The sequence below is a fragment of the Neltuma alba genome, unplaced genomic scaffold, assembly GCF_004799145.2.
Source record: "Neltuma alba isolate B1F8T4 unplaced genomic scaffold, ASM479914v2 tig00011161_pilon, whole genome shotgun sequence".
Classification (NCBI taxonomy): domain Eukaryota; kingdom Viridiplantae; phylum Streptophyta; class Magnoliopsida; order Fabales; family Fabaceae; genus Neltuma; species Neltuma alba.
The window spans coordinates 276,330-298,767 of record NW_021635892.1 but is presented as its reverse complement, the minus strand read 5'-3'; the positions used below and the strand labels follow the sequence as shown (position 1 = coordinate 298,767).

Here is a 22,438-nt window from a genome sequence, read left to right as displayed (position 1 = left end):
GTAAACACTCGCATAAGTACTTATTAGCTTGCATTTATTATGTTTAATAAGCCTTTATTCCCTACGTTGGCAATAGGAAAAACATTCCTTTATTATCTTATCAGTTTATTATGGCGATGTAATACCTCCTACTCTTAATATAAAAGCTATTTTGAGATTTAATTTGATTCTACATATAAGACCCAATCTAATTTATTTTTTATATTTATCTATTTTATCCTTAAGCAATATCTATGATGATTGCAAGAATGATTTTAATACACATGATTAGTAAGGATATTTTTTATGATACCACTTCGGGGTGTTAGCTAAAACAAACCAAGCTAACATAGTCTGATATTCAAAGCTTTAGTTCAGGTAAGGCCACTCATTCTCAACTCATCAATGAGCCACATTAAGACTCTCATCTTTGAATATCAAATTTAGGATAATTGGGAAAGTCATCACTAAACATTCCTTAAAGGATCATGATCAAATTCTATTTCTAATGCATAAAATCCTCTTAGAGAGGCAAATGCGAGCATACTTAGAATCTCTGATGACAAAAGAGAGGTATTATAAGTGAGGCTTTTAGAAGAAGAGAAGAGTTTAAAGAGAAGCCATGAGGAAAACATACTAGTATTATACAAAAAAGTTATTACAACTCCTTTTACCTCTAACTATGGGGAGAGCGAGGTTTATATAGAGACTCTAGGGTATTGCATGACAAAAACTAAAAGTAAAAATTCTAGACACCATTATTACGACATGACATAAAGGCAAAGATGCCTTTAATGATTACAATAAGACAAACTACTTTAATTATTACAACAAGACGAAATACTTTAATAAAGATAAAGTTAAAGTAGACAAATAACATAAAGTAGATTCCTAGCGGTCCCCTTATCGTCTGATATGACACAAAGGAGATTCCTTGATGATTATATTTCACTAGTCTTTGTAGACGGGTTTATGAATGGAGATAGGTTCATTACGTCTTCTAGATTAGAGTTATCAGCATCAGAGTCATAGATTCTTGTCGTATAGTGTGAAGGGTGTCTCCTCCTTGTGGCTTGTTCTTCCTTAAACTTTATGAGTAGGGTCTCATAATCATCACCCTAGTTCGGGTCTTGGGATTCTCCTACAAGAAATGGAAGTCGTACCTAAAGATTGAGCTGAGAAAAATAGAGTCCTTCAGCCTGAGTGAGCTAAATTTGTGAGTCTCCTTGATAAGGATCCTGGGATACTTCTGTTGAAAGAGGGACTTGTGATATATTCATTGAAACTAGAGGCCTGATGGCATTTATGATGAAATTCCTTTGAAATTCTTCAAGAGTTGAACAATTGGCATGTGGTGAACTAGGAGAACTTGGAGGGAAAGGTCCAAGAGAAAGACATGCAGTGTCTTCTCTTGTGTCTGGTTCATTAAGTGCAGTTATTGTCTTTCCAATTTTCTCTATTAATAACTTTTTATCTTTTGGCCATAAGGGAGTAGTGATCTGGAGAATCAGATGGTTATTTGTATAAAGCCTTCTATCAGCATCTTTATCATAACGTCTATAAAAAGTATACAAACAGGAAAAAAAAATTTTTGTTTAGAGGATGATGCCTTCCAAATATTATAATGATCAACGATTTTTCAAAGTTTTTCTCTCTAGTAGGGAAGAGGAGCAATCATCTCAAAAAAGGTGGTAAGAGGAGAATTTTGGTTTTTGGAGTCATTTAGATGGTTGTATATGGATAAGGCTGAGAAAGCTATGGCACGGGTGTAATTGGATGAGATGGATCAAATATACCATAAAAGTTCTTTCGGTATGGGTCCTTTGATAATAGGGATGGTGAGGTATGGGGTGTCAGTATCAAAGTGCTGAGGATACGGGTGAATTTCAGTGTTCATGAGAATAAGGTGGAGCCAGTAGAACATAGTGCTTTTGGCCAGGTTTTGGACATCTATAGGACTTTCAAGACAGGATCTAGGAGGGAAAATGGTGGCTCTCATCCTGTGAGGCATTTCTGGTTCAGAGATTGTTAAAATGAAAAAGGGTTGGTGTGTGGAGAGTGACAAGAACTTTAGAGTTTGAGAAGCTTTCTGAGGTCATGAGAGAAAATCTACAATGGTGTTCTGGTGACCTTTGAGGTGATAGACAATGATTTATAGTAGGGAAACCAGTCTTTCCATCAAAGTAACTGGCTGTCTGGTAATATCTTTCTGTTGGGATTAAGCATTCTGGGAAAAGACATATTGTCCATTTCCACTCTGAATTGATAAGGACTGAGATGAAAGTTGAATTTCTCAATCCCTCTTTTGACTACAAGGACCTCCTTGTAAGTAGCATGATAATGCTTTTCTGACTCTTTAAATTGTCTGCTTGCATGTCCATAGTAGAATTTTTTTCTATTTATTTCTTCAATTAGGACAACTCCCCAAAAATCATCACTAGCATTCGTCTGGAGGATTTGCCACTACTACAAAATGACAAATACTTGACGATTATTTTAGGTCATATTTGACAGTTGAAAACTGTCAAGTATATTAGCGTCATATATTTCAAACCCAGATATTTGACGGTTATTAACCGTCAAATTTTGCAATAATATTTCACAGTTTTAAATGAAGAACTGTCAATTATTATTCAAACAATTGACGATTTTTCAGAAAAACCTTAAACTATTTGCTAAATACTTGACAGTTAATATCAAAACTGTCAATTATTAGAGAACAAAAATTGATGGTTTTAATTAGAAACCGTCAATTATAAGTAACCAATACTTGACGATTCTCAAAACTGTCAAGTATGGTTAACAATACTTGACGGTTATTTCTGAAAACCCGTCAAGTATTCTCTAATAATTGACAAATCCTTTTAGAACCGTCAAGTATTATAGGAATACTTGACGGTTTTAAGTAATAACCGTCAAGTATTATGAGAATTTCTTTTAATACGCGTTTTGCTGTGCCAGTAGCCCCTTGCAATTTTGAAATTAAACCTTATACAAAGGCTCATTCAACAGAACCATGCAGGACAGCATTCAAACCAATTCAGCCATATACATCTTAATGAACCAAAACCAAAAATAATTTACATTATTATATATACATGAACCAAAACCAACTGTGATATTAAAAAAACTTGTGTTTAAGGCAAGTAATATAAAAATTCTGGACAAGTATAAAAGGTGAACCAATTCCAAAATTAGCCAATTGCCAAAGTTGTTCAATGCCAAAAACTAACCAACAGCAAAAAATGAACCAAAACCAAAATTGAAACCAAAGTTGTACATGCAATGTCTTAATGTACACTTCCCTATCTATTTTGTGCCCACTGACGGAATAAGGCCATCACCAACTCTTCAACGATTTCTTCTATCTGAGTGGATGAATACACTGTGTAATATGTGTCGGCAAAGTATTGTATGCAACCCAAATTATGACATAAGTTAGATATAAATGTAAAGCTACAGTAAATACAATTCTTAAATATATAAATTGAACTTTAACAAATGCATATTACCTGTGTAGGGATTGTGTCAGCATTGTGCATAATTATCTCCTTCATAAATTTCATCACGTAATATCCACAATGGGAGCTTTTTTTGGGCTGACGTGGGCACTGTAAAGAATGGAAAAGAAAATAATAGTAGTCAATCATATAAATAAACCATATTTAGTAGAATAATAAATAATGGTAATGAATACCTTCACTTTCTTCCACGGGAAGGTATCGTCAAATTGGCCGTTTTTTACCAGGGGCAGGGTAAGGCTTGATTTGTGCGGTATAGCCACAAAGTCCTGAGAAGACAATAAAATTGAATATTAATGATTGTCAAAAATTAGATTGAGGCAAGAAATTAAATTAAATTTAAATAATAGATATAAATGTTACTTGTTGAACAATGAAATCATAAATGGTCGATTAGTTGGATCCCCATGAAGAGAATTGAGATACCAAATCCTCGGCTTCGTGGGATTGACCACAATCAGCATCCAGTGTCTCTTAAGTATAAGAAAGACAATTAGAATAATTATAAATTATTTTAAAAATGAAAGAATTTAGGAAAGTTCACTATACTACGTACATACCCTTGATAGTAAGGTGCCAAAAACAAAGTCTGAGCCCCCGGTGCTACCCTAGAAATGAAGATACCCAACAAGTCTCTGGATAAGTCTTTCTTCATATCAGGTCCGTGGCTAGCAAAAGTGTGGGGGTTGATAATCTTGAACTTGTCATCAAGGCCACTGGGGGCTATAAAGTTCTTGAAAAGATATCTAAATCAACAAACAAAGATATTAATAGGATAAATGCTCAAGTACTTAAGTATTTAGTTAAGGTTTTAACAAATACCTGATATAAAAGTTACAGGCATTTATGCTAGCCATTCTATGCGTCATAATTTCTTTCAATACTTCATTCGTGACGTAGTCTAACGAGGGTCGACCGTAGACCTCTGCTCAAATTCTAGGGGAATCGTGAAGTCCTCGTCATGTTCTAATCTAGCCCCAAATGCATATTCCTCAAGACATATTCAGAATCTTGATGTTACCACTTGAATAGGCTCAGAGGGCTGCTTCTGTGGCAATGATAATGAGTGATCACCCAATAGACTCTTCTTCCCATTAGACTGACAAACAGACTGTTAGTAATTAAAACATAGTTTATTTTAAATCAGCTGAATGTGGAGACCTATACATATATACCTTTGAAGGATGTCCTAATGTAAGAAGACAGCCAGGCCAAGCGACAAAGCTACCCACTGCTTGAGCCACTGTCTCTGCATCTGGGGTGGGCATCGGGAGGGCATAATTCGCATCAATAGCAGTGTTCAACTGCACCCTCGCATGATTAGCAGGGAGAGGCACATTATGAATCATACTCTCTCCCAGTAAATTGAACATGTGGCCCGTTGCAACAGTGTGATGTTTAGGGCTATCTGCTATACACTGAACGTCCGCTTCACCCTGATTTAACATGAGAGACAAGTTAACTAGATATATAAATAATTGAATGTAATTGTATAAACACAAGTATTACACCTTGGATAGCAAGGGGAATGTACAGATGTCTTTGCCACTTGGGCTGAGATTCGGAGCCCGCTGTGGTGCTTGATTCTTGATCAACTGTTCGATTAGGAGCGCTTGCGCTTTAACTTGCTCCTTTAACCTGCGTGTTTCTTCTTTCAGCTCCATGAACTTAGCAGAGGAAGGCGTGCACGATAAAAAGGGCTTTTGTCAGTACCCAAAATAATCCCTCTTAGTGACTCCATAACTGACGCCCCTAAGAAGACCAGAATGGTCAGGAATCCCCAATGCCCTCCTCAATATATCCTGGTCATCTGCAGAATATGCCCCCTGTGAAACTTCCTGAGACAAACTCTCATGTGCAACAAGCATTGACATAGTTATTTATACTTAAAGATATTTGACAATAACGTGAGGATTATTTAATTTAGAATAATACTCGCCATCCTGTCCACGACCTCCTTAACGCGAGGATTATCAATTTGGCCATCTTTATTTTGCCTGGCCAATGCCCACAGCATCTAACGAGATACAGTGACATTTGATCCCTCCTTCTGAGTCACCTCTTGCTCGAGACCCGCATAACCCAAGCACCCCTTTTGGTAGGGATACTCATTCTTCTTTACCCTTTTCTTATTTTGGGCACTTAATTCTTGCAAAAACAAAATAGATTCACAATTAAACAGTATATAGATTAAACAAAATGGACTATTTAATATCGAAAAGAGCGAGGATTATTACTTGAAATTGACTATCACGACGGGACGTCACAAAAGCAGCCCAATCCTCTGGTTTGACCAAGTCCCGTATCAAGCTAGGAACCTCGGACTCGTGGCTATGGAAGGATCCTTCAAGTACTTGTGTGTCATAAAGTATCAAAAAGAGCGCAGTGCCCTCCCAGCCTTCCCCTCCACAAACTTCTTCCTGCTCTCATCTATATCAAATGTAGACTGCAAAACATATAAAACAACATATTAGTGTCACGCAGCTTGTAAAAAAACAAAATTTAAGTTGTTATAATATATTACCGATACATCTGTCTAAATAGCGTCTCGCACTGAACGATCAACCCTCCTCTAGTGCTATACTGTAATGGGCACGATGCTTCGTGCCACTACCCCAATATAGTTGATAAATTTATTTGACCGTACAGCTTGTCCTTTCTTATTCTACTATACGGCAAATTTCTTTCCTTCTATTCGAGCTTTCACGACCTCTTGCATGACACAAAGGCCCTTTTGTATGCGTGCTGTCTCGTCTTGCAACTGTCTCTCCTGGTCAGAGGCATCTCTCGGCTGAGATGGATTATCGGTGCTAGATCCGCTATCGTCTGCCATCTGCAATGAAATTCAATTAAACAAAATGAATCAGAATCTATTAAATGAAAATAAAGTCATTAATGACGAAATTGACTTGAACAAAATTAAAACAAATAAAAGAATCAAAGAAAATAATAAGAGAATTTACATGCATGTTTAAGAAGATCTTTTTCTTTTTCTACTCTTATGTTTTTGCATATTCTTTGTGGTTTGAATTGTTTTGATCTTCTTACGAAACACTTTCCCCCTCTTTGAAATCCATATTCCGTCATTGTGATCGTGCCTGACGTACATGGATTGATCTTCATTTAAATGAGAATCAAGTGATGTACCTTTAAATGGATCATCTTCAACTGTATTGTCTTCATACCCCGTCTCTTCAATATTCATTTTATTAGTCAACAAAACAATAGACCATCCTTTAGTAGCCGGGTTAGGGACATAAAACACTTGTGTAGCCTAAGAAGCCAGAATGAATGGCTCTTCCTTGTATCCTTCCTTATTCAAATTCAATTGTATGAACCTTAAGTCATCAATCCTTAATGCATTATTATTATCTACCCACTTGCAACCAAATACCGGAACTCTGAATTCAATGTAATCCAACTCCCAAATATCCTCAATCACTCCAAAGTATGACATACATGTATAGATAGGATTTTTATCTTTGGCACTCGATATATGTATGGTACTAGCTACAAGAGTTACACCACTATTTTGCTATTTACTCTGATCATCTTGCTATTTAGTATAGAAAGTGAACCCATTGATAAGGTAGCTTGTGAAAGAAATCACATGTTTTCTCGATCCATCTGCCAACAACTTTAATTTCTTCGAAACAGAATTAGGATCATTATTATACTTGCCACACACCTGCTCTCTCAACCGTGCTGTAAATTGTTTATTGTGTGTTTTAGTGTACCAACTTTCAAGTTTATTGGGATTATCCGTCTTTAGCTCATCAATATGCTCATCCACATGGTCCTCAATCTCTTCAGAGTTGTGCAATACATATAGATGTGCCTGCTCTCACTATTGGTTTGAAATAGTTACAACTTTCTTTCCCATAATCCCTTCTCCATCTGTCCTTCCCTCACGACGAGACATTAGAACCCCAATATCACTTGCATTTTTTAAGTAATGGGTATAAAATTCAGTGGCCTCTTCACAAATATATCATTCTACGGTACAACCCTCTGGCCGACTTCGATTTTTTACATACCCTTTCAATATTTTCATGTAACGCTCAACTGGGTACATCCATCTTAAATACACTGGGCCACACAGTTGGACCTCTCTAACTAAGTGGATGGTTAAAGGACCATAATGTCAAAAAAGGCCGGGGCAAAATACATTTCAAGTTCGCATAATGTAACTATGATTCGGGTTTGCAATCTTGGCAATTTACTGGGATTAATCAGTTTGTTGCAAAGAGACTTAAAGCAGAAACATAACTTCGTGATCGTAACTCACACCTTATCAGGCAAGAAATAGCCTGTATTGCTACTGGAATAAAGTTTTCCATTAAGACATGGCAGTCATGAGATTTTAAACCTTTTAACTTCAAATCCTTCATTGAAACAAGGTTACTAATGTCAGAAGAGTAACCTTCCGGCACTTTTACTGAAGCAAGAAACTCACAAAAACTACTTTTCTCTTTTCTAGAAAGTGTGTGAGCTGCCAGACGAAGAAATGTATGAGTTCCCTTATCCTCTGGTGCCAATTCCTCCCTTATCCCCATTTCAACCATGTCTAGCCTGGCATTTATGCCATTATTGGTCTTCCCGGGAATATGGAGTAATGTGCCAAATAGACTTTCACATACGTTTTTCTCAATATGCATAGCATCAAGAATATGTCTCACATTCAGGGTTATCCAATACGACAGTATAAAGAAAATAGACCTCTTCTTCCACCCACTTGTCCCAACATACTTCGCGAAAGGTTTTCCAAATTCACAATCTATACCTTTCACCTTTTGAAATACATCCTCCCCAATCAACGGTGTAGGTGCCTTACCTTCTTCTGAATTCCCATTGAAATATTTTTTGAATCGCCGGTAAGGATGATCATGATGCAACTATCTACAATGTCCCATATATGAATTTTTCATTCCATGCTTCAACCTTATGGAATCTGTGCTCTCTTCACAAATGGGACAACCAAGTTGCCCTTTAATGCTATACCCTGAGAGATTGCCATACACAGGAAAGTCGTTAATTGTGCCAAATAACATAGCTCTCAACTTGAATGTTTCTTCCTTATATGCATCATATACATCAACTCCATTCTCCCACAATACTTTCAAGTCTTCAATTAATAGAGCTAGATATATATCTATGTCATTTCCCAGTTGCCTTGGCCCAGAGATTATCATAGACATTATTGAATACTTGCATTTCATGCATAGCCACAGAGGAAGGTTATATATAAATAAAATCACTGGCCATGTGCTATGGGTACTGCTTTGCATACCATACGGGTTCATCCCGTTAGTGGCTAATGCAAGGCGTAGATTTCTATCTTCTTTTCTGAATTCAGGATACTCAATATCAAACTTCTTCCATTCTGGAGAATCAGCAGGATGGCGAAGCATGCCATCTTTAACCCTTTCATCTGCATGCCACCTTAAATTTCTCGCATATTCTACATTACTATACAAACGTCTGAATCTTGGCACAATGGGAAAATACTATAATGCCTTCTTCAGGCTCTTCCCATTCTCTTGGTAGCGCGATGCATTACACTTAGGACACTCAGTTAGTGACTTATACTCCTTCCTAAACAAAATGCAATCGTTGGAGCAAGCATGTATCTTCTCATCGCTAAGGCCGGCAAAGCGCAACACTTGCTTTGCATCATACGTTTTGCTTGGAAGTTCATTTTCTTTTGGTAGCATTTGTTTAACAAGCAACAGCAATTCTGTGAAGCTCGTGTCACTCCACCCATTTCTTGCTTTCAAATTATACAGTTTGAACACTGCAGATAATTTTGTGAAATCAGTACAACCTTCATATAGAGGTGTCTCAGCATCACACTTCAATCTGTCAAACATTTCAGGACAATCGTCAAGTTCCCGTTCAATTGCATTTGTCATCTCCTCAAGACGATCAGCTTCACATGTACTCATGTCAAGATTAGATGATCCACAGCTTTCACTATGCCCTCGACTACTATTACTCGCAGCTCTTGTCTCTCCATGCTTTGTCCAACACTTGTAACTTTGATCAATTCCATTGATAATTAAGTGGCTCTCACAATTGGATGGAGAAACCCACTTCAGAAGGCAACACTTAAGATAGGGGCAAATAATCCTGCTGCGATCATCAGCGTGCTCAATCGCAAACTTAATAAAATCTTCTATCCCATCCCAATATTCCTTTGATAAATGATTGGCAGACATCCATTCCTTGCCCATGTTCCTCGACTAAGATGAATCATTTAGAGGAAAATGTGATCAGTGACTCAAAGATATTGTGAGAATTAAACAAAAATAGAAAGTCAACACATGAGGCATTATTGATCACATTTATCCCTTTTTAATTCTACTTGTTAACAATTAGTAATTCTAGTTGTTAGCAACTAGTAATTCAACAAAAATTCACTTTCACTTCAGTTTGAAAAATATTCTACTACTACTGATGTACTATTCCATTTCAAAAAAATTTGGCAGCACAACAACTTATAACTTAGCATTCCCCAGGCTTTATGCCTTCTATTTAACTTTAAACGAAGTATTAATTAAGCAGAAAACTAGCAGTAAGGCAATTTCAATATATAACAACATACAAATTAATTAACATTCAAAAACATAAAACATATAGCCTCAGTCAATTTCAATTACAGAAACCAAAATTGAAACATTAACAATTTTGATAATTTAGCAAACAATTTATTGCTAAAACAGAAATTGAAAAGACCCTAAACCCAAAACTATCAAAATGTGAAAAAACCCATTCGGCTGAATAGAACAACTATAATAGAGCAAAAATAATTGCTCATCCTATCATCCTCTTTCAACTATAATCATTTCAAAGGAGCCACTAAAAGAAATAAGGGGAGCGAGTGACGAAGGAGGACGCGAAGAGGGACTAACCTGAAGCTGTAAAATCTAGAAAACAATGTGCGACAATGACAATGCTGGAGGATGCCTCAATGACGAAGGAGGACACAGAGAGGGACGATGATGAAGGATGATCAATAAAAACAAAGCGAAAGACCAAAAATGAGGTAGGGATGATAGTTTAGAGAGTTGCGATGTCTGGGTACAGGTTAGGAACTAGAAGAGGCGCTAGAAATTTCAAACCCGGTAGAGCAAAATGAATAGAAATGGGGGTTTTAAAACATAATACTTGACAGTTTTTCATTATAACTGTCAAGTATTTTAATAGAATATTTGACGGTTATAATGAAAAACCGTCAAGTATTATAAAACTTGATGGTTTAACAAGGAGCCGTCAAGTTTCTATAATAATACTTGACTGTTATAATATAACCGTCAAGTATCATGAAAGAAAAAACCGTCAAGTATTATCAAAGGAAACTTGACGATTTCTCTTAAAACCGTCAAGTTTTCTTCCGCCACACCATATTTGACGGTTTTGTGTTATAACCGTCAAGTATTTAGCATCAAGTATTTCTCATTTTATAGTAGTGCGCAATCCCTTGTCAAGAATCTTTAAAGGAGGTGGATGCTGTGCAATTCTTTTGAGAATTTGGACAGCTAAAGTATAGTCTGTTCCCCACACAGGAGGATGCTTTTTTAGAAGTTTGGATAGCTGGCTGGTGTGATTAGACACATGAGAGATAATATCCCTAAGATAATTGGCAATCCCCAAAAGTTGCTGAATTTGCTTTGTTGTGAGATTCTCTTCTGCAAATTTGAGCAATTCTTCTGCAATATGTGGTCTAGGATAATACTGACCATTTTCAAAATTCATTTTGAGAAATTCTATGCTTCTGACACCTATTTCTCCTTTCTTTGCTGACAACATAATCTCATATTTTTCAATCATTTTCCCAAACTGGGTTAATAAAAGTTTATGGGAATTTTTATCTTTTGAGAAAAGCAATAGGTCATCGATATAAATGAGAAGCTTATCAAGCATAAGTTCAAAGATTCTGGTCATGGCTTTTAGAAATAGTGATAGGGCGACTTTAAGCCCAAATGGCATAACAATCCACTGATATTGGGCATTTGGAATATAAAAAGCAATTTTAGAGTGATCTTTTGGGTGAATACCCAATTACTAAAAACCCGATCAAACTTAGAAAAGATCTTAGCATCTTTAAAATGGATTGTAAGTGAACTAGGATTTGGTAGAGGAAATTTGTCATTTTGGAGAAAAATATTAAGGGGTTTATAATCAATAACTAACCTTTTCTTCTCTCTTTTGATTTCTAATCTTTTTTTCAACATAGAATGCTTGGCAAGCCGAATCAGATTTTGTTGGCTCAATGAGACATTGTTTGAGAAGTGCAAAACATTCTTCCTTAGCACGTTTAAGATCTTCTAGATTCATTCCTAGATGAGAAGCTTTTGTGGGATTGATATCTTTATTCTTCTTGAAGGGGAGTTTGATTTTTTAAAAAAAACTCTTGATTTTTCCATAATAGAGATGGATGAGAGAATTGTTGATGACTTTCAGCACAAAACTTAAGAAGATGATCTTGAATGCCTTCATATCCTAGTGGTGCTTGTTGAATTTCAAACAAACTAAGAACTTTAGTATATGTACTAAAGAAATTTTTATATCTAATTCCTCTAAGCAATACCTGAAGATTCATAGTATGATAATAAGTATCAAATCCAATAAGGATATCTTTCCCAAGTAATCACTTTCAAGAACTTTCATCCATAGAACACATCCTGAAAAGAATTGGATACCAATATTTCTTCTTATAATCCATTCAATCTTGAATAAATTTGAATCTGCAATGATAAAATTTTGATCGCAAGGAATCCGTTCTTCAGAAGGAAGAATATTAGGGTTCATGATGGTTCTGCAAGCTCCAGTATCAATGAAACCAATAACAGGAATTGGTTTTTCACATCTCCTGGAAGGATATGGACTTTGACATTTGGTTTGGGAATGGCTTTATTGTGTTCTGGCTGAGAAGAAGGAGAACCAAGAGAAGATGGATTCTCTTGGAGGGTATAGATAGTTTGTTTAAGGGAGCATAAATACTCTTGGTGATCATCACCCTCTTGGGATGAAGATTCAGAGTTAGTTGTTTTATCTTTAGAGAAAGGAAGAACATATTGTGTTTTTTCATCTTGAACATCTTGTTCTTTAATATCAAATTCAATATCTTCATCTTTATTGATTGTTAGAATAGTCTGCAACTGTTGCAATATCTTCATATCTCTTTTTGTCTTGTTAGGACAATTCTTTGCAAAATGTCCTTTCTTTCTGCATAGATAGCATTTATCAGACTTCTTTGAATGAGGTCTGTGCTTCTTGAAATATCTTAGAAAAGGCTTCTTCAATCTTCTTCTAGAATATGAGCCCTTTAATATCTGAAGCGACGATAATGAGATTTTCTCTTGGTAGAACAAGAGCAATCTTTATGATCTTTGCACTTTATCTTCAGATAAGATTTCTTGCAAGTAGGCTTTAGTTTTGATTGTCCTTCAGCATTCCTTTGAAAAACTTTTGTTGTTCATAGAGCTTATCTACAATTGCTAATGCTAGCTGGTAGATTTCTCCTATAGAAATCAGTCATATTTTTATGAAGTGCATTAATAGCTCTATGAAGTTCTGGTTGTTGTTCATCTGGGAGAGAGGCAATAAAAGTATGCCTGAGATTGACATCATTGGCTCCTCCTAGCACATAGTATTTCTCAAACATTCTTTGGAAATGTTTCTGCAAGTCTCTTTTATCCAAAGAACAACAATTGATCTCAAAATATCCTTAGCGATGCCTTTTATCAATAATCTGAAAATCACCAATGAATTCTTTGTGACCAAGTCCCAAGAGAGTTTCTACATTATCAACTCTGGCTGTCGTTATTTTCTAATACTAAGGCTTTGGAACTATTCTCTTAATATTCCCATCAATCTTAAGAGGAATTCTGTGAGAACTTCCCCAAGATTTGTATCATGTCTGGCGAGCTGCAAATCAATCCATGCTCCAAACTCATGGAGTTTGTCTCTCCATTGTTCTGGAGGAATTGAAGGTCATCAAAAGTAAACCATAGACCTGTAGTTGGCTTGTAATCTATTCTTTTAGGCTCAGATGGATTTGAGACAAATAGTTCTTTGTCAGAGGGATCTTCAACTGTAGGATCTGGTTGGACCATTGCTACTATGGAGATATCAGCATGATATGTCTCAGAGTCAGAGCTAGAATTATATTCAGTGGAAGGATTAGTTTTGGTTTTTGAGCCGTCATCAGATAATGATTGATCTTTAGCGTATAAGTATGATGGCTGAAACGGTTTTTCAAATGAAGGAAAATAAAGTGGCCTTATTGAAGGTCTAGGAAGAAGAGTTGGTTGCACTAGTGGAAAAGTTGGTTGAGGCTTTTTCTCAACTTTCTTAAAATGGGATAAGACATTTTGAAAACCTTATTGTAATCAGACTCTTTTGGATAAGAGACAAGTGAGGTTGGATAGGTAAGAATTTGAAAACTAGAAGGCTAAGGGATAAGGGTCATAGATGGTTTGAAAATGATCCTTTGCAATATCTAGCTCGATTATTTGTTAATCCTTTCAAATCTGTGACAGTTCTTGCTCTTTTCTGGTAAATTCTGGTCTAATGTACCCTTTTTCGATAAACGGCTTCAAATTTGCATCCAGTTGATAAGCCTAAGAAGATAAGGTCATATAAAGTTATTTGACCTGATCAGAGATTTGATCAAGTCTGCTTGTCAAAGTATCAGTTCTGAGAGTTAACAAGTCAAGCTTTGAGTCAATCTTTGTCAAGGTTCTGTTCTGACTAATTGCATTCTGAGTCTACCAGTTAAGAACTTCTTTTGTTGCTAAGACTGGTCTAGCTTCACTAGTAGGAGAAATTTCTGTTGGGACTGAGAAAGGTCTTGCTAAAACCTTTGTTTCTCTGTTGGTTCTTCTTTCAAGCGGAGGGAAATCCTACTCATAAGGATCTATCATTGCTATGCACGAAATGGGTTGTTGAATAATAGAAATTGTTGGATCTGGCCTTCTCTTAGGAAGGAGATTTCCATGAGCTGTTTCTTTAAGTAAATCATACAATGATAATTCATTCGAAGAAACAGAAAGAATAGGAACTTTCCAATTTCTAGCTCTCTGCTTTGGGCCATGATCATCAGCATCATCAGCATCATCATCATAGTGATGACTATGATTCTTATGGAAACCAGGAGATGCATGGATTTTCTTCTCCTTTTTCTTCTTTACTGCATATCTTATGGGATAAGACCATCCAGGTTCATCTTCATCGTCTGATGCTTCCCACTAATAAGGTGTATCGCATTCACAATCAGGATCACATTCTTCTGATGCATGATCCTAGATAAAATGACCATTTATCTAAGACACATAACATGGTTTGGCATTTTTATCTACCCAAGCAATTGGAGGACTTGGATGGAACATAGGCCAGGATGATTGACAAAATATGTTTGGAAGGAATAGAAGGACCTTCTTGGCCTGGCTTTGAGAAGACAATTTTGATTGTGCCATCTGGAAGCCTTTTTCTGTCTGAGGAGTAGAAGTATGGACATCCCTTTGAACACCATGAAATTGCCTTTCATAATTAGTGATCCATTTAAGAGGCATCAACTGAGCAAGTTCTTCTTTAGGGATCTGTCGAGGAATCTGGATATGGAAGTATCATCAACTCTATCAGAAACCACATAAAGAGCATCTCTAGTAGAATTTGGAAAATGGAGATCAAGAGAATGATTCGGGAGTCTGTAGATAATTTGATGATGAAGAGTTGCTGCGATAGCTCTGGGCTCTTGATCTGTTCCAACTATCTGGACCTGGACCTTTAATCTATCCGTCAAAGTTGAATATGAGAGTTTTATGTTGAAATATGGAGTCATGGTAAGAATAACACTACCGTTGCTAAGAGTGGCTAGGATAGCACCAGTCAGAGCATTACTATAAATATAGGTAGTATCAACTAAAGCAACTTTAGCAGTGGTTGGAATTCTTTTTCTCCCATAAAGTGTAAGCACTGTCATAAAAAATATCCTTACTAATCATTCTGCTTTTCAAATTAGTTATCTAACTTTTATATTAAAAATCAAAGGTAACATGCAATATTCTCTCAAGTAGTAAATGAAAAGTAGATTTTTTGCCTTCCCAAGTCCACACTAACCCTAGCCTTTTACCACCCAAGATCATATAAAGATTGATTACTCACCACTATCCAATTCCTCTAATATTTTATCAATCACTGATTCATAATTAAACTACCACTACAAAAAAAAAAAACAAGTTATTAATGATGAAATCAGTGATAAAAAATTATTTTGTCGCTAAATTTAGTAATGAATTAGCAATGAAATAAATGCCGCTAAATTCTATTGCTAATCCATCAAAAAATTTGTCGATAAATATTTGGTGACAGAATTTCTTCATCAAAAATTTTCATCACTAATTCTTTCAATAATTTTAATTATAAAATTTTAAGCAAATAGAAAAATTTGTCACTAATTTCCATGCTAAATTGTTTGCCATGAAAATTTTTGTCACTAATTTTGTCACTAAGTCTATTACGTCGCTAATCTTAAATTTCATTATTTTAGATTATAATCCTACAACAATTTATATAGTAACATAATTAGAACTATAATAATTTCAATTGCAAAATAAATTGATATATTTGTGGAGTCAGTGTTAATAAATGTATCATCATCATTCATCTCATCATTATATACATACTAAGACAGGAAGACAATTTCTTAGAAAATTTGTTTATGTTTCATTAAAATCGATTCTTCTTGATTATTAATAATAATTAAATAAATATGATAAGAATATTAATAAATTTCTTGTACAAATTGATATAAGAAAGCAATAATTCTATTATATATAATGTATTGAAAGATATAATACATGAGAGAAATTCAAAACTGAAAAATATATTTATATGAGCACCTCAATTTATGATTATAAATCAAACTAATATTGAAGTGAATTTTGAATTTCAATCATTAAATAATGAAATTTAATCATGATATAATTAGTAACTCATGATATAGATTGATTTTGGTCTTAAACGTAAAAATACATAGTATCTACAAAAAAATTTTAAAAGCAGAGATTATATATGATACACATATAAGTAGGAGAATGTTGTTTATTATAATATATTCAAATCATTTAATTTTTTATATAGACTAATTTATTAGATTTTAGTATACTAGTTATTTTTTGAATAATTAGATTTTTTTACTAATTATAAATGGTTTTCATCAAATATATAAAACAAATATAGATAATATAAAATAATGTAATATAATACATAGATAATTAAATTATATATCTTACCAATGTTAATTGAAAAAGTTAAATTTAAAAAATATATTTATGAAAAAATTATTTATTATTTAAAATTCAAAATTAGTTTCATTAGAAATTAATAGTATGTTAAAGATATTTTTTTTGAAAAATGAAAAATTATAAATAAATAGTAAAACAAATATTTAAAAATTATTTCCCCATAAAATTAGTTAAAATTAAAATGATCATAAAGTTAATTTTTAGTTTTTAATAATGTACATGTATATATAATTGTTTGGGTAAAAAAATATTTATATATATCTATATATATATATTTAATTTTGAATAAAACTTCAACAGGTTTATTACATCTCAACTAGTCAAGATATGTGCGCACACACAAGGTCCTTCGTTCAAGTACTTTGTTTTGAGGAGGAATAATGTTTTGGATATTTAGGCCCAAAAAGCATTACTTGAAGATGAATCTAGCCAGAGTCTGTTTATTTTGTTTAAGCAACTTTTCTATTTATTTGTGATTTTTTGTTTTCCTAATAAGGCCATGAGTCAAGAGTCATTAATTAGTGTTTAGGTGTCATTTAATCATTAGTGGCATATGAGGATTTATTATTATGTAACTAATCTTTTAGTTTAAAAGCCTCAGATATTATCCTCACGCAAATCAGATTATCTTTCATAATTTGATTCTATATCCTATACTCAGATTGTCTTCCATGATTTGATTTATCCAAATTTAAAATATTTTTGTTGACCATTAATCCCTATCAATTCGTGGATTAGATTATCTTAAATAATATAATATCCTTCCATACATGTCCTTCATGCCCTTCATTAATTAATTCATTATCTAGTAGACCTTTTCACACAAATTAGATTATCTAAATAATCTAATATTTTTATTTATCTTTTAACCATATCTATCATTATCTATCCTAATTCATTTGGGTTTTTAAATTAACTTAGGATATTTAGAAAAGTCTTAGTAAGTTAAGAGTTCTGGTTGGAGTCAGTTTATTGAATAATAAATACTCCTCCTATGTATGCTTTTTGAGTAGATCAATTATGAATTTATGAGTAAGAATTTTCTTTTGACAAGTTTTTACTTGTTGGTTACGTATTTTTAATAGAATGTTAGATAGCACAAGAGAGCGATCTACTCTAGTACTTGTTACATTTGGAGTTCTTGAGCCATTGTTTCCTTTGGATGCTTAGTTTTATTTACTCAATGTTTTCTGGAATGCATATTCATTGGGTTTCTAGTTTCAAGATCACTTATTTCTTTTCTCATTCTTCTTATTTTATTTCTTAATTACTTCTGCTACTCGTTGCTTACTTTGTAATTTTTGGGTTTTATAGGACAAGTTCCTATTGGGTCTACATCAGTGTGGAGGGCGGTTGGTCTGTCATCGGTGATAATGTGGTGGCTAGTAAAGGCATCACGTGACATTTTAGTTTTTTTTAAAAAAATTGCATTAGTGACGAATTAGTGACATAATTTTGCGTCAATAATTTGTGACAGAAATTTTCCATCACTAGTTAGCAATAGATTAACAATGGAAAAATTCCTTCACTAATTCAATTAGTGATAGAAGAATTAGCAATGATTCGATTCCATCGCTAATCACAGGTAGTGTACAATAATCCAAAGTGAAGTTTTTAACTACATATATTGAACATTCTCATAAATAAAATAAGAGCCCAATGAGCATAAAATAAAAGATATGGAAAAGAAAAGAAAATAAAGGAGAAACTTGCTGAATTTTTGTCCGTGACGCTGATCTTTCGCATCTCAGAACCCTAAGCTTCCTCCATCCACGCCACCCGTTTTCTTCTTTTTAATTCTATGTCATCACCGCATTTGAGGACGTATCTGAGCTCTCTCTCTCTCTCTCGCGATGCAAATGGACAACGAATATGCGCACACATGTGTTATTGGTGCTTCTTATATATGTGTGTGTATATATATGTACTATATATTCCATTGTGCTATGAAATTAACCAACAATGAAAGTAGATTAGAGAAGAGAAGTAGACAAGAAAATGAGAGAATGATATTGTATTCCTTCACTTGCTTCACTTGCATCACAATACAATAACATGCCTTATTTATAGGCATAGTCTTACACATAAGTTACATTTGTACTTAAATGATAGATAGTAGACAATAAACCATATGAATATGAGTGGGGGGAGTTACAAGATTAAAGCCATAGTGCAAAGGTAATGGAGTAGTGGAAAATTAATGCCTAGTGGAAGTAGTGGGAGTTGATGATGAAGTTGAGAGGAAGAGGAAGAGGAAGAAGAGGAGATGGACATCCACATGTTATAATATTTATAACACATTGAACCTATTTTTGCATTCCTCGTCTTCTTCATTAATTGCTTCTTTAATTTGCCTAGCGCCGCGGCGTTTACTACTCCTTCTTACTCTGTTTTTTTCCCCCTCTTTTTGTTAATTTTTATATTTTCTTTTTAAATATTCTCCTTTACATATCCTGCAAAATAAAAAATGACATTAGTGGATTTTATGGCAAGATTTATCTTTTATATATAAAATTAATTAAATATTTATAAAATATTGATAAATTTGTAAGTATGCTCACGTAAACAAGATCGTAAGTATGCTCACGTAAACAAGATTCTCTGCTTACCTTGAATCACTCATAAAGAGCTGGATTGGATAATCGTGGTGTAGGAATGGCAACTAGAGGTGTTTTCTTCTTCAGCACAGTACCAAACTTCTCAGATATATCCAACTTTTGGCCTGGAGGCACTTTCCAATCAAATGAATGCATTAGTATTGCAAGAGAATACAACAAGTTCTTCTCAGCCAGAGTTATTCCTGCACAGATTCTTCGTCCAGACCCAAATGGTAAATACCTAAAGTCATTTCCTCTAAAATCCGGTTTTGAATCTAAGAACCTGGAGGGATTAAAGTCCAAAGGATTATCATAAACAGAAGGGTCTCTATGTATTGCCCACACATTCACGAACACACGAGAGCCTTTTGGGATTTTGTAGCCTCCTACAGTGATTGTTTCACTTGGACAATGAGGAACTAACAGTGGAACGACTGGGTACAACCTCATAGTTTCTTTTACAACTGCGAGCAAGTAAGGAAGCTTGTGAATATGAGACTCTTCTACAACGTTGTCTTGTCCCGCAACACTTTCTAGTTCTTGTCGGATTCTCTTCATCACATCTGGATTGGACATAATCTCAGCCATTGCAAACTCCATTGTGTTAGCTGATGTGTCAGTTCCGCCCACCACCATGTCCTTAATTTTCACATAACAAATAATTGGTAATCAATTAATTAAACTATCTCCACCCTAGTCTGCGTGCATGACTGTGTATTAATGATTTACTTGCTAAATAGATTTTATGTTTATAGTGTAGGACATATCTTTTCATGCATCACACAAGGTTTGGGATAAAAGCTACAATATTTAAGACTTAATTGCCAATATTTTATAGTAATATTAAGGCTCAATTATATAAAGCTCTCTAAACTGTGTGTTATGTTTGTATGTAAAATAAACTCTCTAACGACCTTTGAAACTTTACCATAAACCTTTATGAACTTCCACATTTATACTGATAATTCCTATGTACTATTTATTTTATTCATTAATTTTATGCAAGTGGCTTAAATTTTAAAGAATTTATTTACATATACTCAAAGTTTGAAGAAGTATATTTGTTTAGTCAATCTTAGAACTAGTAATATGGGTTGGATTTGCTAAACCGTCAGTAAAATGAGCCTTTTTAATCTGCATCGTTAGACCTATAAGTCGTCGCAGGTTGGTTTGTATTACTAGCCCTAGTCAATCTTTTACAAATACATTTTTTGCTGTAAAATTGTTTGAACTTATATAAGTAGGCATATTATTTAGATAAATAAAACATTTCAAATATTTCTTATGCTTAAATATGCGGAAAAGTTAAAAGGTAAAAGAAAGATATACCATGAGGAGGCCCTTAATGTGTGCCATGGTGAGTGGTAGCTTGGCATTTTCATTTTCAACAAGAAGTCCAAAAATCTTTTATCTTCTTTTTGCCACTCTCCTTGTTCATCTTTAATCTCTGCCAAGAAGTATCTTCTCGAAATCTGGTCAAACCGCTACTATCTTCTTTGTTGCCACTCTCCTTGTTCATCTTTAATCTCTGCCTGAGTATCTTCTCGAAGATCTGGTCAAACCGCTGAACCAAAGAACCCATCTGTTTCTCCACTCCCTGCAAGCCAAACTTCACCAACCCAGGAAAGAAGTCCGATATGTTCGGCTTACCCAACAGCTCCGTGAAGTCCGCCACCACTTTCCTTAACTCTGCTCCCACAATGGCCCTCTCATCACCGCCTTCTTCCACCGTTCCGCCCCATATCATGCTAGTGATCACGTTCAACACCGTTAAAAACATCTGCTCCCCAATATTCACTTGAAACCCGACCCGACCGTATAGATAGCCCACCATTTTCCGAACCTCCTTGCGAAAGAAAGATATACCATGAGGAGGCCCTTAATGTGTGCCATGGTGAGTGGTAGCTTGGCATTTTCATCGTCCTTCAGTTTCAACAAGAAGTCCAAAAAATCTTTACTATCTTCTTTGTTGCCACTCTCCTTGTTCATCTTTAATCTCTGCCTGAGTATCTTCTCGAAGATCTGGTCAAACCGCTGAACCAAAGAACCCATCTGTTTCTCCACTCCCTGCAAGCCAAACTTCACCAACCCAGGAAAGAAGTCCGATATGTTCGGCTTACCCAACAGCTCCGTGAAGTCCGCCACCACTTTCCTTAACTCTGCTCCCACAATGGCCCTCTCATCACCGCCTTCTTCCACCGTTCCGCCCCATATCATGCTAGTGATCACGTTCAACACCGTTAAAAACATCTGCTCCCCAATATTCACTTGAAACCCGACCCGACCGTATAGATAGCCCACCATTTTCCGAACCTCCTTGCGACGAAGCATGTGGACGGAATCTAAGGTGTAGTTGCTGACCATCCACTGCACAAACACTTTCCTCAGCATTCGCCACTCAGATCCATAAGGGGTCCAAAGTATGTCACTTGCACCTTCAGTTGCCACCCTGACGGCGGCCGGAACGTCATGGTTAGCGAAAATGACGTCATGGTCTCTGAGCACTTGACGAGCGATTGAAGGGGAGGACACGACGACGCCGTATCTGGGGCCGAGTCGGAGCGAAAAGATGGGACCGTAGGTTTGAGACAAAGAGGTGAACTGTTTGTGAAGTTCAGGATCGAGAGATAGAAGATTGCCGATCAAGGGAAGGCCTGGTGGACCTGGAGGAGTGTTGCACTGATGGTGTTTGATGAAATAAACCCATGCATAGCAAGAAACTGCGAACATTCCCGATAAAGCAAGAAAGATCACAAGAGTCAAAGGATCCCACTGGCTTATGGCATCCATCATCAGATTTTGAATGAAATTTGGGAGAGATTTCATTCTGAATATGGAAGAAGGATATAATCAAAAGTATTTTATATAGAAGGCAGGGATGGGCGCTAGCTTCAAGATAGTGTTCGGTACAACCCTAATGTAACTAGCCTAACAGGGTGATATAATTGAATAAGTTTTGCACTTGATGTGGATATATATATATATATATATATTGATAATCAAAGGTACGGTTAAGATTATTTGAATGTTC

General features: G+C 35.2%; 2 protein-coding genes across 2 annotated transcripts; both read right to left on the bottom strand.

The window, feature by feature from the left end:
• Positions 1 to 10,955: 10,955 nt before the first annotated feature.
• Positions 10,956 to 11,330, bottom strand: LOC114761997 (uncharacterized). The gene has a single exon (XM_028951452.1). It carries the CDS (start codon positions 11,328 to 11,330, stop codon positions 10,956 to 10,958), a length of 375 nt encoding a protein of 124 aa, XP_028807285.1.
• Positions 11,331 to 19,425: 8,095 nt separating this feature from the next.
• LOC114761996 (geraniol 8-hydroxylase-like) lies at positions 19,426 to 22,197 on the bottom strand. Its single transcript, XM_028951451.1, has 2 exons — positions 21,274 to 22,197; positions 19,426 to 20,046 (listed from the first exon to the last, which is right to left on the bottom strand). Exons 1-2 carry the CDS (start codon positions 22,195 to 22,197, stop codon positions 19,426 to 19,428), a joined length of 1,545 nt encoding a protein of 514 aa, XP_028807284.1.
• Positions 22,198 to 22,438: the final 241 nt, after the last annotated feature.